At 43.6% G+C, this 16,001-nt stretch overlaps 1 protein-coding gene across 3 annotated transcripts in view; it reads right to left on the bottom strand.

The window, feature by feature from the left end:
• Positions 1–16,001, bottom strand: part of LOC106579830 (triple functional domain protein) — a 139,018-nt gene that overhangs the window by 81,807 nt on the left and 41,210 nt on the right. For all 3 annotated transcript variants that reach the window (XM_014160062.3, XM_045702163.2, XM_045702176.2), the window contains exons 3-4: positions 1,618–1,692; positions 399–513 (exon numbers count right to left, since the gene is read on the bottom strand). In XM_014160062.3, coding sequence (XP_014015537.2) covers positions 399–513; positions 1,618–1,692 — 190 coding nt within the window. The remainder of the gene's footprint in view (positions 1–398; positions 514–1,617; positions 1,693–16,001) is intronic.

Genomic DNA, 16,001 nt, shown 5'->3' with positions numbered 1-16,001 from the left:
GACACGGAGGAGAGTCAACAAGCTGGTTTTCATTATCCAACTTTCAGAGTTAATACTGTGTGTGTGTGTGTGTGTGTGTGTGTCTGTATGTGTGTGTGTGTGTGTGTCTATGTGTGTCTGTGTGTGTGTGTGTATGTGTCTATGTGTGTGTCTATGTGTGTGTCTATGTGTGTGTCTATGTGTGTGTGTGTGTGTGTGTGTGTGTGTGTGTGTGTGTGTGTGTGTGTGTGTGTGTGTGTGTGTGTGTGTGTATGTATGTGTGTGTGTGTGTGTGTGTGTCTGTATGTGTGTGTGTGTGTGTGTGTATCTATGTGTGTCTGTATGTGTAGTGCAGGGAAAGGAGGCCGGGCTGGGTTCAACAGTGTGTTCAGTTATCATTTATGTATAAGAAACAGTACCTGGGGATACCAGCGAGGTAAGCTATGAGTCTGCGGAGGTCCTCTGTTCGTATTCTGTCATGGTTACTCCTGGCTGGGAATGTAAGGACGGGACCCCCACGTTTATCTCGGCCACCTGGGGAACACATGAACCAGGACCATGAGAAACACACAACAACGGACAACCACTAAACAGGGATTTACAAATCCTGCTAGTTGTCCTCACCTTTTACAGTATAATGGACTCTTATCGTAATACCGGCAACTGAAGAATGCATTACTATTTTACAGTAATAGGAGTACTTTGAGGTAAAATCACTCATCATATTTATAGCTGTTTACAGCATACATATTGCAAAAATCACTGAAGCTGGAGACTCTCCCTCACTAACTTTAAGCACCAGCTGTCAGAGCAGCACACAGATCACTGTACCTGTACATAGCCCATCTGTAAATAGCCCATCCAACTACCTCATCCCCATACTGTTATTTTTTTTAATGTATTTTTTTTGCTCCTTTGCACCCCAGTATCTCTACTTGCACATTCATCTTCTGCACATCTATCACTCCAGTGTTTAATTGCTAAATTGTAATTATTTCGTCACTATGGCCTATTTATTGCCTTACCTCCCTTATCTTATTTGCACACACTGTATATAGACTTTTTCTATTGTGTTATTGACTGTATGTTTGTTTATTCCATGTGTAACTCTGTGTTGTTGTTTGGGTCGCACTGCTTTGCTTATCTTGGGCAGGTCGCAGTTGTAAATGAGAACTTGTTCTCAAATAGCCTACCTGGTTAAATAAAGGTGAAATAAAAAATAAATAAAAATAAAAATACTTTATAGCTTTTAGTTAGAGGCAAGACTAAGTCATGAGTCTTGACATGACTAACTCATGTCAGCAGTAAGTCACAGCAGGTCAGGGTCATGACACGGTTCACACAGAGAGCTCCACTCACAGCTTAGCTGAAACTACATCTCCTTGCAGAGGAAGCCTTGCCTGCCTGATGTTTCCCTGTGTTGTGTTGTAGGCTGTTGTTCCCACCATAATGTGCTGCCTATTCCCAGTGCCCTGTAGTAAATGTAGAGCTGCAGTGAATCATGTGAGGCCGTTTGTGTGTGTGTGTGTGTGTGTGCGTGCGTGCGTGCGTGCGTGCGTGCGTGTGTGTATTCCCATGACATTCTACAGACCATATAGAATGGTAAACACCATGGATCAGAGACATTGTGTTTCTCACCTGATATGAAGGCAACCTTTTCTTTAAGGATGGGCAGAACGTCTATGGCCTTCATCTCCTCATTTCGATGAAACCCTGAAATAAACAGGGAAATGCAGTCAGCCAGAACAGCAAATCATACCATCAAGGTTTAGTTTTGGATTGAAGTTGACTTGATAACATGATGTCAGTCAATCAGTCATGTTCTCATCACTACTAATACACAACCTGCTTTGGGTTAGGACTGAAAAAGTTCAGAGCCACAGAGTACCAGTCTGTTAAAAATCAGTCTCTGAAGTTGACCCAGTTCCAGAAGCAGAACCCTGACATGAGATGAAATCAGCCATCTCTTTGTCATTACAACCCTATGACAGGTTGAACACTTGAGAAGGCCTAATAAGAGTTCAGGATGGTGACAACCACTAATAACAACAAAAATAGACCATACAAGTTATGAGTATTATCATGAACAGAGAGGTTAAATCCTCAACGTACAACCAAGCAGTCAAAGAGACACAGTAGTGACTAGATAGATAGCATCATAGCTATAGCGCTGTACTCTGGTCTTAACTCATATCCTCACCTACTCACCAGATGGCTTACACTCAATATAGAGAGCAATCCCCCCCACACACACACACACACGTGTATGTACGACCACACACACATACCTTTACATTGTGTCATAGCATCAGAGCACAGCCTGTAAATTAGACCTGAGTAGATCCTGTTGTCATACACTGTAGTAATAATAGGTTGATGTCTACTGAACTGACTAGAGCAGCAGCTTGCTGTGTTAGACCTGGTAGAGTAGCAGCTTACTGTGTTAGACCTGGTAGAGCAGCAGCTTACTGTGTTAGACCTGGTAGAGTAGCAGCTTACTGTGCTAGACCTGGTAGAGCAGCAGCTTACTGTGTTAGACCTGGTAGAGCAGCAGCTTACTGTGTTAGACCTGGTAGAGCAGCAGCTTACTGTGTTAGACCTGGTAGAGCAGCAGCTTACTGTGTTAGACCTGGTAGAGCAGCAGTTTACTGTGTTAGACCTGGTAGAGCAGCAGCTTACTGTGTTAGACCTGGTAGAGCTGCAGTTTCCTGTGTTAGACCTAGTAGAGCAGCAGTTTACTGTGTTAGACCTGGTAGAGCAGCAGCTTACTGTGTTAGACCTGGTAGAGCTGCAGTTTCCTGTGTTAGACCTAGTAGAGCAGCAGTTTACTGTGTTAGACCTGGTAGAGCTGCAGTTTGCTGTGTTAGACCTGGTAGAGCTGCAGTTTCCTGTGTTAGACCTAGTAGAGCAGCAGTTTACTGTGTTAGACCTGGTAGAGCTGCAGTTTGCTGTGTTAGACCTAGTAGAGCAGCAGTTTACTGTGTTAGACCTGGTAGAGCAGCAGCTTACTGTGTTAGAACTGGTAGAGCTGCAGTTTCCTTAACTACTAAACTGGAGAGAGGAAACAGAAACAGAGACAGAGAGAGGGAGAGAAAAAGAGCGAGTGAGAGAAAAAGAGAGAGCGAGCAAGAGAGGGAAAGAGAGAGAGCGAGAGGGAGGGAGAGAGACAGGGCTCTATTTCAAATAAAGCAGAGAGGGAAATCACGGTTGGGGAGTAGTCGAATTTGAAAACACACAGTGATACACAGGTTGTAGTCTGGGGAGGGTTGCCTCGTTCACGCTGGACTCCAATAGAATGTGACACGGAGGAGAGTCAACAAGCTGGTTTTCATTATCCAACTTTCAGAGTTAATACTGTTTGTGTGTGTGTGTGTGTGTGTGTGTGTGTGTGTGTGTGTGTGTGTGTGTGTGTGTGTGTGTGTGTGTGTGTGTGTGTGTAGTGCTGGGAAAGGAAGCTCCGAGGCCTATGCTCTCACTCTGAATATTTTATGGACATGCTAATAGGCAGTAGCTAGGCTTTATCTCCTGCAAACCTGCAACGTAATATATTTCCCACTCACTGTTCCACCTCATGGGGAGAGCTGGTTTGTGTCCCAAATGTCACTCTATTCTACATGGGGTCTGGTCAAAAGTAGTGCAATAAATAGGGGATAGGGATGCATTTTGGATGTATTCATGGTCATATTACCATATCAAACCACTCCTTGTAGTCTCAAACTGCAGTCCCCTGTCCCCAACCCACTTTGTCACAGCTCAATGGATTTGTTGTTGTTGCAATTATCCAAAATAGATTATTAATTTGACTGTAACACAAAATCCGACTTTCACAAGGCATTGCATGATATGATTAATAGCATCCTATCAAAAAAGATGGCAGACTCAATAGTTGTGATTGCCGATTAAAAGTATTAGTTCATTCTGAGATGAGGTTAAAACAGTTGCCAGAGACGGACAGAAAAGAGTATGAATGACTCTGTCTTGATAATGTATTAACAATCACTCTGTCTTGATAATGTATTAACAATCACTCTGTCTTGATAATGTATTAACAATCACTCTGTCTTGATAATGTATTAACAATCACTCTGTCTTGATAATGTATTAACAATCACTCTGTCTTGATAATGTATTAACAATCACTCTGTCTTGATAATGTATTAACAATCACTCTGTCTTGATAATGTATTAATAATCACTCTGTCTTGATAATGTATTAACAATCACTCTGTCTTGATAATGTATTAACAATCACTCTGTCTTGATAATGTATTAATAATCACTCTGTCTTGATAATGTATTAACAATCACTCTGTCTTGATAATGTATTAACAATCACTCTGTCTTGATAATGTATTAATAATCACTCTGTCTTGATATTGTATTAATAATCACTCTGTCTTGATAATGTATTAACAATCACTCTGTCTTGATAATGTATTAACAATCACTCTGTCTTGATAATGTATTAACAATCACTCTGTCTTGATAATGTATTAACAATCACTCTGTCTTGATAATGTATTAACAATCACTCTGTCTTGATAATGTATTAATAATCACTCTGTCTTGATAATGTATTAATAATCACTCTGTCTTGATAATGTATTAATAATCACTCTGTCTTTATAATGTATTAACAATCACTCTGTCTTGATAATGTATTAACAATCACTCTGTCTTGATAATGTATTAATAATCACTCTGTCTTGATAATGTATTAACAATCACTCTGTCTTGATAATGTATTAATAATCACTCTGTCTTGATATTGTATTAATAATCACTCTGTCTTGATAATGTATTAATAATCACTCTGTCTTGATAATGTATTAACAATCACTCTGTCTTGATAATGTATTAACAATCACTCTGTCTTGATAATGTATTAACAATCACTCTGTCTTGATAATGTATTAATAATCACTCTGTCTTGATAATGTACTAACAATCACTCTGTCTTGATATTGTATTAATAATCACTCAGTGTGCTGCCGTGTGCCCTTTGAAAACAAACTGCATAGAAACGGCTTCATACAATTTTATGCTGTGCCTCGCTGGAGAGAAAATGTACCTGTTTAAACGTGAATGGATAATGCCAGGTGAGGCCAAGGGAAGGTCCTTTTAGGATGCCACTCTCATCACTCTGTAAGATCTGGTCTTGAGGTAACATGTAATACTGAGTACTGCAGTTTACGCTCAGATGCGTTCATTTCTGGGCGTTTTTCCCTGTGTTCGAGGCACGTTTGCCTTTGTGGGCTAATGAGTTGATTTAATCTATTGCTATTGGCCAAATTCGTTATGTTTTAATGAAGTTACGTATTTCCCCTAACCAGTGTTACCATTTTCCTCATCTGTCTGTTGTATATTTTGTCAATATAACAATGGATCCAGTCCTCTCTGTCACCTGCACTGTAGGCCTAGGCTGCTATCTAGAAGTATATTAAGAGTATACAAGCAACTACACCTGATCTACTGACTCTGTTGTAACTGTTGTAACTGCTGCTGCTCCACACCAATAAGATAGACTGCTGGGTCCTCCATCCCAACACAGGCCTACTGTAAGTACCTGAAAGAATCCAGAGTAATAATAATACCATAAATAGACTACCAAGAAATACCATAAATAGACTACCAGGAAAGTAGGCTTGCAGCATTCACCATCAGTAAAATAAAGTGTTAATGATGATTCTACCAGGTTGTTGCTGCTGATAAAAAATATGATTTTATTCGGAGAGAGGCTAAAAACGGTTGTCACAGACGAACTGCGTAGATTAGACCAAGGTAATAGGATGATAGGCTACTGGTGGAATCATCTTATCAGTCAGTTTTAATATCTGATGCCAATAACATCGAGCGGGGAAGTCTGAGTGAGTCGTGCTCTGGGATAGGAGAGGCCAACCGATACAACATGGCTACTTCGATATTGATTCTATTCCACATCCGACCCAGTCAGCACTAGTCAGGCCTGACTGGACATCATAACACATTATGTCATTAAGGGAGATTGCAGAACAGTGCTGGGCCCTAAAGAGGATCATCTATTGCTTCAGGCAACCAGCTGGGACAGGGACAGGTTCGAGAGGGACAGGGGAGGTAAAATGCTTCTATAATAGTTCTATTGCATTAGCGTGTCTGTGTGTACCCTCATCCAAAGAGCAGACACCATAGGTGGGTGAACTTCAGGGCTGTGTGTGTGTGTGTGTGTGTGTGTGTGTGTGTGTGTGTGTGGTGTGTGTGTGTGTGTGTGTGTGTGTGTGTGTGTGTGTGTGTGCACATGAATGCCTGCATGTCTGTGTGTATCTGTGTGCATGTGTGTACTCACCCCCATGTCCAGTCAAGTTCAGAATCAAACTAAGGAGGAGAGGTGTGAGCATGACAACAAGACCACCGTAGCTGTTCAGCTGTCTCCCTCCCTCCCCCCTCCTTATTGTCCAACTCCCTTTCATGATCTGACACACGCATGTCAGCCCAGTCTAAACATTCCTGCAGCAGCATGTGGGAGTGTAGACGTGTGTGTGTATGTGTGTGTGGTACAGTAACACAGGGCATGGGCCCCACTGGAAACACAACTCCTCTGTTTCCTGTCAAGTGTGCCCACAGCCCCCCCCCCCCTTTCTCTCTCTCTTTATCTCTCTCTCTCTTTGGTGTTTTATGTAACAGCCTGATAATGGCCCACATCCAACACTGATCTCCACTGCACTGCTAGAGGCACCGAGAAGGGTCAACACCACACACACACACACACACACACACACACACACACACACACACACACACACACACACACACACACACACACCACACACACACACACACACACACACACACACACACACACACACACACACACACACACACACACTGCTAGAGGCACCGAGAAGGGTCAACACCATACACACACAAACACACACTGCTAGAAGTACAGATCAGGGTCAGCAGGGAGAGGCAGAGTTCCACTATGTTTGTCTCAGACAATGCTCCGTCTAGAAGACAGGCCAGACACACCTTGTTTAGTGGTTGTTGTGTGTTTCTCATGCTGGTTCCTGTGTTATCCAGGTGGCCAGAAGTAACCGTGAATATGAACAGATGCCTTCCGCAGACTCATAGCCTACCTCGCTGGCATCCCCAGGTACACACACACACACCTCACACAGTGCTCTGCACGCAGTGTGGTGCAATAAGTAACTTCTGAACCAGAACATGTAGAATCATCAAATTAACCCAAGCAATTGAAGCATATGAGCTCATATAGGATTTTCACTGCTAGGCCTACATGTTCAGCCTGCTTTACATGAGTACAAACACCAATATCCCAGCGCCTTTACTGAAATATCCCTCCATACAGTAATTGGTGAACAATCATTATAACCCAGGCAGCACCACACAGCCTTCATTTACAAGTCTGCCAAGCATGAAATGAAGGTTGTCAATCACTCAGCCTTGATAATGCATTAATAATGAGGGTAATCCATTCTACTCACTCAGTGTGCTGTCGTGTGCCCTTTGAAAACAAATGGCATAGAAACGGCTTTCTACAATATATTCCTACTACTGTGCCTCGCTGGAGAGAAGAGAAGGAAACACTGCTTGTGTTATCAAATCAAACTTTATTTGTCACACGCGCCGAATACAACATGTGTAGACCTTACCGTGAAATGCTTACTTACAAGCCCTTAACCAACAATGCAGTTCAAGAAAGAGTTAAGAAAATATTTACCAAATAAACTAAAGTAAAAAATAATAAAAAGTAACAAAATCAAATAACGATAATGAGGCTATATACGGGGGTACCGGTACCGAGTCAATGAGCGGGGGTACAGGTTAGTCCAGGTAATTTGTACATGTAGGTAAGGGTGAAGTGACTATGCATAGATAATAAACAGAGAGTAGCAGCAGTGTACAAAATAAGTAGTCTTAAGGCTTGGGGGTAGAAGCTGTTAAGGGGCCTTTTGGTCCCAGACTTGGCGCTCCGGTACCGCTTGCCGTGCGGTAGCAGAGAAAACAGTCTATAACTTGGGTGACTGGAGTCTCTGACAATTTTTGGGGCTTTCCTCTGACACCGCATATTATATTGGTCCTGGATGGCAGGAAGCTTGGCCCCGGTGATGTACTGGGCCGTTCGCACTACCCTCTGTAGCGCCTTACGGTCAGATGCCGAGCAGTTGCCATACCAGGTGGTGATGCAATCAGATCAGAAATATTCTGTTCAAACAATGGCACGAACAACTTAATCATATGACTTATTCATGGAGTCTGATCTACTTCAGGAGATGGCAGTTGCTGCATCATATTGACATCAACCATTCATTGGCAGGAAATGAACGGCTCAACAGAACCATGATGGTGATGATAGGAAGGCGGTGCAGCATTTGAAGCTGTCGATGTGATGCCTTACAATAGATGATGTTTCACAATGCACACACAATGTTCACTTGAGCTATAGTGTGACGTTGGCTGATGTAGGTAATAACAGTGTTGTACTCAAGTCACTAAACGTCATTTGAGGCATGTAAATCGTGACTTGAGTGATGGTTTCAAGGATATACATTCCTTCCTTTGTCTCAGCTAGGGTTCATTCCCTCCACCCCCACATCGCAGCAGTGGAAGTATTGCACAAGGCGGAAAAATATGCTAGCAGATTTTGGTTACATTGTTATGTAAAAGAACAGTGCTCCCTCCCTCCCCCCCCTCTCTCCCTCCCTCCCCTCCCTCCCTCCCTCTCTCCCTCCCTCGCTCCCTCCCTCCCCCCCTCCCTCTCTCCCTCGCTCCCGCCCGCCCTCCCTCCCTCTCTCCCTCTCTCCCACCCACCCTCCCTCCCTCTCTCCCTCCCTCCACTCCTCCCTCCCTCCCTCGCTCCCTCCCTCCCTCCCTCGCTCCCTCCCTCCCTCCCTCCCTCCCTCCCTCCCTCCCTCCACTCCTCCCTCCCTCCCTCGCTCCCTCCCTCCCTCCCTCTCTCCCACCCTCCCTCTCTCCCTCCCACCCTCCCTCCCTCCCGTAGATGGAATTACAATGTAAATTATGAGGGAGCAGAAGGAGTGCCACTGCCGACAGATTTACTGAATGAATAAAACTAAAATCCTTATGGCCACACAGTCTGATGAAAACAGCATTGTGCAGAATACAGACACACTCCCCCAATACCTCGGCATCCTGTCTACAAGTTCCTCTATATCTGTTTTATTACGTGGATATATATCACTTCGGGAGCTCTTGTAGAAATTGAAAAAGTAGAACTGTCACACCAACAGTATGACCGGGTGTATGGACAAATGGAACAGCAGTATGACCGGGTGTATGGACAAATGGAACAACAGTATGACCGGGTGTATGGACAAATGGAACAACAGTATGACCGGGTGTATGGACAAATGGAACAGCAGTATGACCGGGTGTATGGACAAATGGAACAACAGTATGACCGGGTGTATGGACAAATGGAACAACAGTATGACCGGGTGTATGGACAAATGGAACAACAGTATGACCGGGTGTATGGACAAATGGAACAACAGTATGACCGGGTGTATGGACAAATGGAACAACAGTATGACCGGGTGTATGGACAAATGGAACAACAGTATGACCGGGTGTATGGACAAATGGAACAACAGTATGACCGGGTGTATGGACAAATGGAACAACAGTAGCTTGAACAGGAAATAAAGTCCACCACTCCAGCTCGTTGAGAAAACATGCATAAATAAAAGATGAATTTAGATAGGTTTTGGACCCACAGCACTGCGTATGCTACTACACTAAGTTGTCCATGTCTGCCTCCCAAATGGCAACCCATTCCCTTCATAATGCACTACTTTTGACCCTCAGAACGGGAAGTTGCCCTGTGCTGTGCCTGGTCTGATCTACCGAAGCAAACATAGAGCTAGGCCAGCAGCTCTCTCTAGTCTAAAGCCTGTAGCCTCACAGTAACCTCTCTCTCTCACCAGGCACCAGGCATGGTGTAACAAACATAGAGCTAGGCCAGCAGCTCTCTCTAGTCTAAAGCCTGTTGCCTCACAGTAACCTCTCTCTCTCACCAGGTACCAGGCACGGAGTAAGGAAAGTATGTCAATCCCCTCTTCAGTCAGTTTAACAGCACTTTACTTACAAGGACCACAGATAGACAGCAAGACCAGCTGCTTCACATGGTCTGTCCCCAAATGGCAACATATCTCCTTCATAGTGCACTACTTTTGACCTGGGCCCATGCAGTGCACTATATAGGGAATAGGGTGCCATTTCGGCCAGAGACTTTTAGCCTCTCAGAGGACTGACTTCCACACCAGTGTGTTGGTACACAAGTCCTCACCCTCCCCAGTCACACATGTTCATCATAGTGCTCTGCCCCGATTAGGACTTTTTGTGGATGACCTTTGTGGATGACCTATGGTGCAACAAGGAGCAAAAGGGTTTAAGTAAGTAAGTAGCTTGAAAAAGCCAAGCACAGGACAAGTAATCCAAGCCCGGGTACAAATGTATGGGGATGATTTCTGATGGGGCGAATCAGACCCAGCGTTGCTGGCCACATCCACAAGACCAGGATATAGAGCTTGTTTGTTTCCCAAATGGCACCCTATTCCCTACATAGAGCACATTGTTGACCAGAGCCATGTAATCGAGTGCACTGTATAAGGAATAGGGTGCCATTTGGGATGCAGCCCTTGTGTAAAGAAAGCCATGGCTGGGGCTGTGATGGGAGCTATTCTTCACAGCTGTGTTGTGCGCTCAGCTCAGCTTGACTCTGGAGCGCTTCAAATGCAGAGGAAGTGTGGGTGTTTCTCTCACCCTGCAGGTCCAGTCACAGAGGCCTCAGCCCCTCTAATCTCATTTGGATGGAGAGGGAAACTTTGCCTGTATGCTGTGTGCTTTGGCCTGGCTCTGCTCTGCGCAGCACCGACACCCTTTTTCTGGGGGTTTAAGTATAGCATTTCCTCTGAGGTAACGATGTGCCACTTTCTTTTGCCAGTTTTTGAGACCTTAAATAAGCAGAAGGCAGAACAGAAACAGAACACAGTCCTGAGTGACCAGGTCTCTCAACACTACAGAATGTGTCAATGCTGTTTTCTGATCAGGTTCTGCCGTTATTACATAGCAGACCTGGGTTGAACATTTTATTTCATTTATTTGATATTATATTTTAGGTGCGCTTGATTGAGCTTGCCAGACACGCTCGGTGGGCACTGGGCAGGGTTTTCATTTATGGTGAAACCTGATGTATATAAACTGATAAATTCTTAAATCCAGGTGTCTATGCTGTGCTTTCTGAATATTGTTGGACCAGTCATAGACGATTAAAAACAAATTACATGGTGCTGTTGATATGTTGTTTTCCATCTCTCCAGTGTGACAACCTACAGTATAATACCAACAGTCTCATGTTCCATTAGTGCCAGGGGGAGCGATGAGACCAAACAACTGAAGAGCTGTACGACCTTCACAGACAGTTGGAAGAGACCCAGCCTTTCTCAGTTCAACAGTTTCACAATCTCTTTCATTGTGCTGTTGCAGCTTCTTTAAAACAATGTTACTAAATGAAAAACACTAGGCTAGGCGTCTTCAATACTGTGTTGTACTACGTAGAGATATTCACAGCTGTGTTCTTACCGTTTTTTATTAAAACACCACTCTGCCATATAAAACATCATTGTAATCAGTATGTTAATGTAGTTTTCCGTGCATCACCCCAAAAAGCCTATAAACTAGTGAAATGACCCTTTTCTCCCTCCCTGCTTTTAAAGGTAGTGTTGTGGCCATCTGTCGACTGATCCCTCTCTTACACAGACACTTCCAATACTGTCCTCACCTCGTTTATTTTACGGCTCCCTCTCCCTCTATCGACCGGGGCATTGTTAACTTTACCATTGGCATCTCCATGGGCAACCCTCTCTATGCTGTGTTCACCCATTGATCCATCCCTCTATATCTCTTCTATGAGCCTGGTTCACAAATCACAAGTGCAATCCAAAGACAATGTGTAATGGTGAACACTAAGCTATAGTCTCTATAAGCTATAGTCACAGCCAGAAGAGGACTGGCCATCCCTCATAGCCTGGTTCCTCTCTAGGTTTCTTCCTAGGTTCTGGCCTTTCTAGGGAGTTTTTCCTAGCCACCGTGCTTCTACACCTGCATTGCTTGCTGTTTGGGGTTTTAGGCTGGATTTCTGTACAGCACTTTGAGATATCAGCTGATGTAAGAAGAGCTGTATAAATACATTTGATTTGATTTAGTCTACAGGCTAACACTTGGTCTGTACAGAAGGCAGAATGTTACATGTGTCCGTTCTCCATTCTATGCAGGGCAAGGCCAATACTAGATTATACCTTACATCTGTTCACCCATCTTCTCTAGTATCCCACCTCCACCTGACAACAAACCCTCTCAGAGGAGTGTTATGATGAGACAGAGACAGGCCAAGGTGATATGGGACAGACAGGAGACCAGGGCACTGTTCCAAATTGCACCCTATTCCATATAAAGTGCACTACTTTTGACCAGGGCCCATAGGGAATAGGGTGCCATTTGGGACGCAACCCAGGACTCTAATGAGAAGCCCCCGGAAGAAAAACTGACAGGTTGAGATGGTGGAGATTTAAAGTAGACCCTGATCTCATTCCGTAGCTCTCTCTCAGCTATCTTCATGACAAATGGCCTTCATTTTCTCCTGTCCCCTCGGAGGAAGGAGCCAGGCGCGCCACAGATTCTTCTGCATTAATTACCTCACCACTGGTCACAGGTGCATCCCAAATGGCACCTCCTATTCCTATACAGTACACTACACAGGGCTCTGGTCAAAAGTACTGCACTATGTAGGGAATAGGGTGCCATTTGGGATGCAGTTACAGTCTCTAGGCTGGAGATTTTGTCTGAGTAAACAAGCAATTCCCCCCATTTTTACTCACACCGGTCTGTGTCTTCTGTGATCAAAAAGAGTCAGTGCATAGGCTTGCTTAGCCAGAGTCCACATTGAAGCCTTGATTGTCATTGTTCAATTCATTGTTTTCAGATAGATATATTGAGCCCCAAATGGCAGCCTATTCCCAATATAATGAACTAGTTTTGATCAGAGCCCGGCATGGTAGTAGTTCACTATATAGGGAATAGGGTGCCATTTGGTACACGGATATAGCCTATAGCTAATATATAAGGAAACTACAGTGTATAGGGGCTCTGGTAGATTAGCTGGCTGGAGCCACAGAGCTTCATAAATCAAGGACACTCTACCCTCCTCCCCTCTTCTTTGAAAGCTGATAGCACCTAATGCTGCAGAGGGAATCTGAACAGCAAACCACACAACTACAGACTAATGTACCTTGGCAATACAGTAATGTACAGAAATAGACAAACACAAACCATTCACACAAATTACATTGTATTTACCAAAACAGGAGAATCAACTAGCTTCCCTAATCATGCACCAAGACAGACACAGAGAGCAACAACAGGGTGAATACTAGTATCTGAGACACTGTAATGTTACCTGACAGTTGGATGAGGGTACTCCCTGCCTGTGAATACTGCCAGCTGCGGTTATCCAACACCGCCATCATCACAGGTACCTCTGTTAACTCCTGATTTGACCTTTCTCCGTTTAACAAAGGAAACTAGTGAAATCCTAGGTCGTTGAGAAATCATAGGTGGGCAGCCGACCGTGCCTGTAGATCTGGGTAGGCAGGCCCCGTACGTCAGGAGGAAATCGGACAACCTGCCTCTCGGCCTCCCGGGAACCAAGCTTTACTACGAAGGCAATGCTAGGTCTTTTGACCAATTGGAGCTTTTCTTTCTTGTCCCCCGTTGCTCCCCAAATAAGATTTACTGACGAGGAGTGTTGCTTTGAATTAAGCAGTTCTCGCCGGCCGCCTGCCTCACTCTCGACTCCATGGAAAAAAGTTAAGCCGGACCAAACAGTTGTCGTACATGGATTTGCGGTGGAATAGGGTTTATTGATGATTGCTTTTAATCCCCTCTCTAATTCCTGGACCCCTGTCCACTACACAGCAAAATGCATCCATTTACATCCCACTTACAACTACGGCTGGGCGGTATACCTTATTTTATTTTTTACCGGTATTGATACAGGAACCGGTTTGGGTTTAACTTTACCTTCTATAACGATATTTCAATGTTTATTTTGTTAAATGTGATATGCAACTCCAGCGCATGTAATGTCCTTTTTTATGGTTTACTCAGTTTGCTACATGAGTCATCTCTCGCTCCCGCTCCTCCTGCTGAATGCTTCTTCCCACACGCTTCGTCACTCATGGAGAGAGCACTTTCTTGCTGTTCATTCTGCAGTCTGCATGGTCAGATGCAAAAATATGTTGGTGACAATGATGCTGTTTTCTGCAAGCATTCTATAATAACACTATTCGTTTGTGTATCATGCTGTCTGCTAGTATTTCTTTTCTTATCAAGTTCTAGCTAAAATAAATCGTGTTAGCTGATAATGCTAATCGCTAGTTAGCTGGCTACCTAGCTTGCTAAATGTACTAAGTCAGAACAAACTTTGGTAACTAATACAGCCTGGTACTTGTGCTGATGTAGGCCTAGATAAGCATGTTGTTTGTGCAACGGTATCTTCCAAATCAGAGAGGAAAAGGCGAAGCATGAATATGTTAGCTAGCAAGCTACATGAGGTAAGAAAACACGTTATGTAACATCTAATTAGTGTCCCATGGAAACACTGACCAACACTTTGGTTCCTACCCTGTTGATAATTCCTCCCTGGTTTATTCCTGCGTTGTCATATCAAAGAATGTATTCAAGGTGCTGCCCACTATATTCCAACTATAGAATTAGATGAATCATTCTATTTCCATGATTCCACCAGTTAACCATTTAACTAGGCCAAGATGTTTTCCCATATTATGCAGCTCTGTGGGGCACAGTATGGAAATGTAGAAATTGTTTGAAGTTGGATTGAACAGTACAAAACATTCAGAATGGAGAAAGACCCATTGCAATCACTTATAATATGTTTCCACCCTAGGGTCATGAACTATTCATAAAGCATATTTAGAACTTCTATTATTAAAAAACATATAATACCGTAAAATACTGTCATACTGTCAAAAATGTGAAAAATATCATATGATATTTTGGCCATATAGCCCAGCACTACTTACAATCTTCCCTCATATTTTTTGGGGCACTGAGAAAATTTTAGGTATTGTGAGCAGAAACTTGGACGTTGTGGAAATGTTGTGCAACTTAGTCAACACTGAGGCTGTGCCCTTACAGTTTCAGACTGTAGTCAATAGGCTATTGTGGCCACTACATTAACCTACAGTTGAAGTCGGAAGTTTACATACACCTTAGCCAAATACATTTAAACAACATTTTTCGCAATTCCTGACATTTAATCCTAGTAAAAATCCCCTGTCTTAGGTCAGTTAGGATCACCACTTTATTTTAAGAATGTGAAATGTCAGAATAATAGTAGAGAGAATGATTTATTTCAGCATTTATTTCTTTCATCACATTCCCAGTGGGTCAGAAGTTTACATACACTCAATAAGTATTTGGTAGCATTGCCTTTAAATTGTTTAACATAGTACAAACGTTTCGGGTAGCCTTCCACAAGCTTCCCACAATAAGTTGGGTGAATTTTGGCCCATTCCTCCTGACAGAGCTGGTGTAACTGAGTCAGGTTTGTAGGCCTCCTTGCTCGCACACGCTTTTTTAGTTCTGCCCACAAATTTTCTATACGATTGAGGTCAGGGATTTGTGATGGCCACTCCAATACCTTGACTTTGTTGTCCTTCAGCCATCTTGCCACAACTTTGGAAGTATGCTTGGGGTCATTGTCCATTTGGAAGACCCGTTTGTGACCAAGCTTTAACTTCCTGACTAATGTCTTGTGATATTGCTTCAATGTATCCACATAATTGTCCTTCCTCATGATGCCATCTATTTTGTGAAGTGCACCAGTCCCTCCTGCAGCAAAGCACCCCCACAACATGATGCTGCTACCCCCGTGCTTCACGGTTGGGATGGTGTTCTTCGGCTTGCAAGCCTCCCCCTTTTTC

Source organism: Salmo salar, chromosome 02, assembly GCF_965601325.2.
Source record: "Salmo salar chromosome 02, fSalSal1, whole genome shotgun sequence".
NCBI classification, from domain to species: Eukaryota; Metazoa; Chordata; class Actinopteri; order Salmoniformes; family Salmonidae; genus Salmo; species Salmo salar.
The sequence above is the reverse complement of the archived record's forward strand: the minus strand, read 5'-3'. Positions and strand labels throughout refer to the sequence as shown.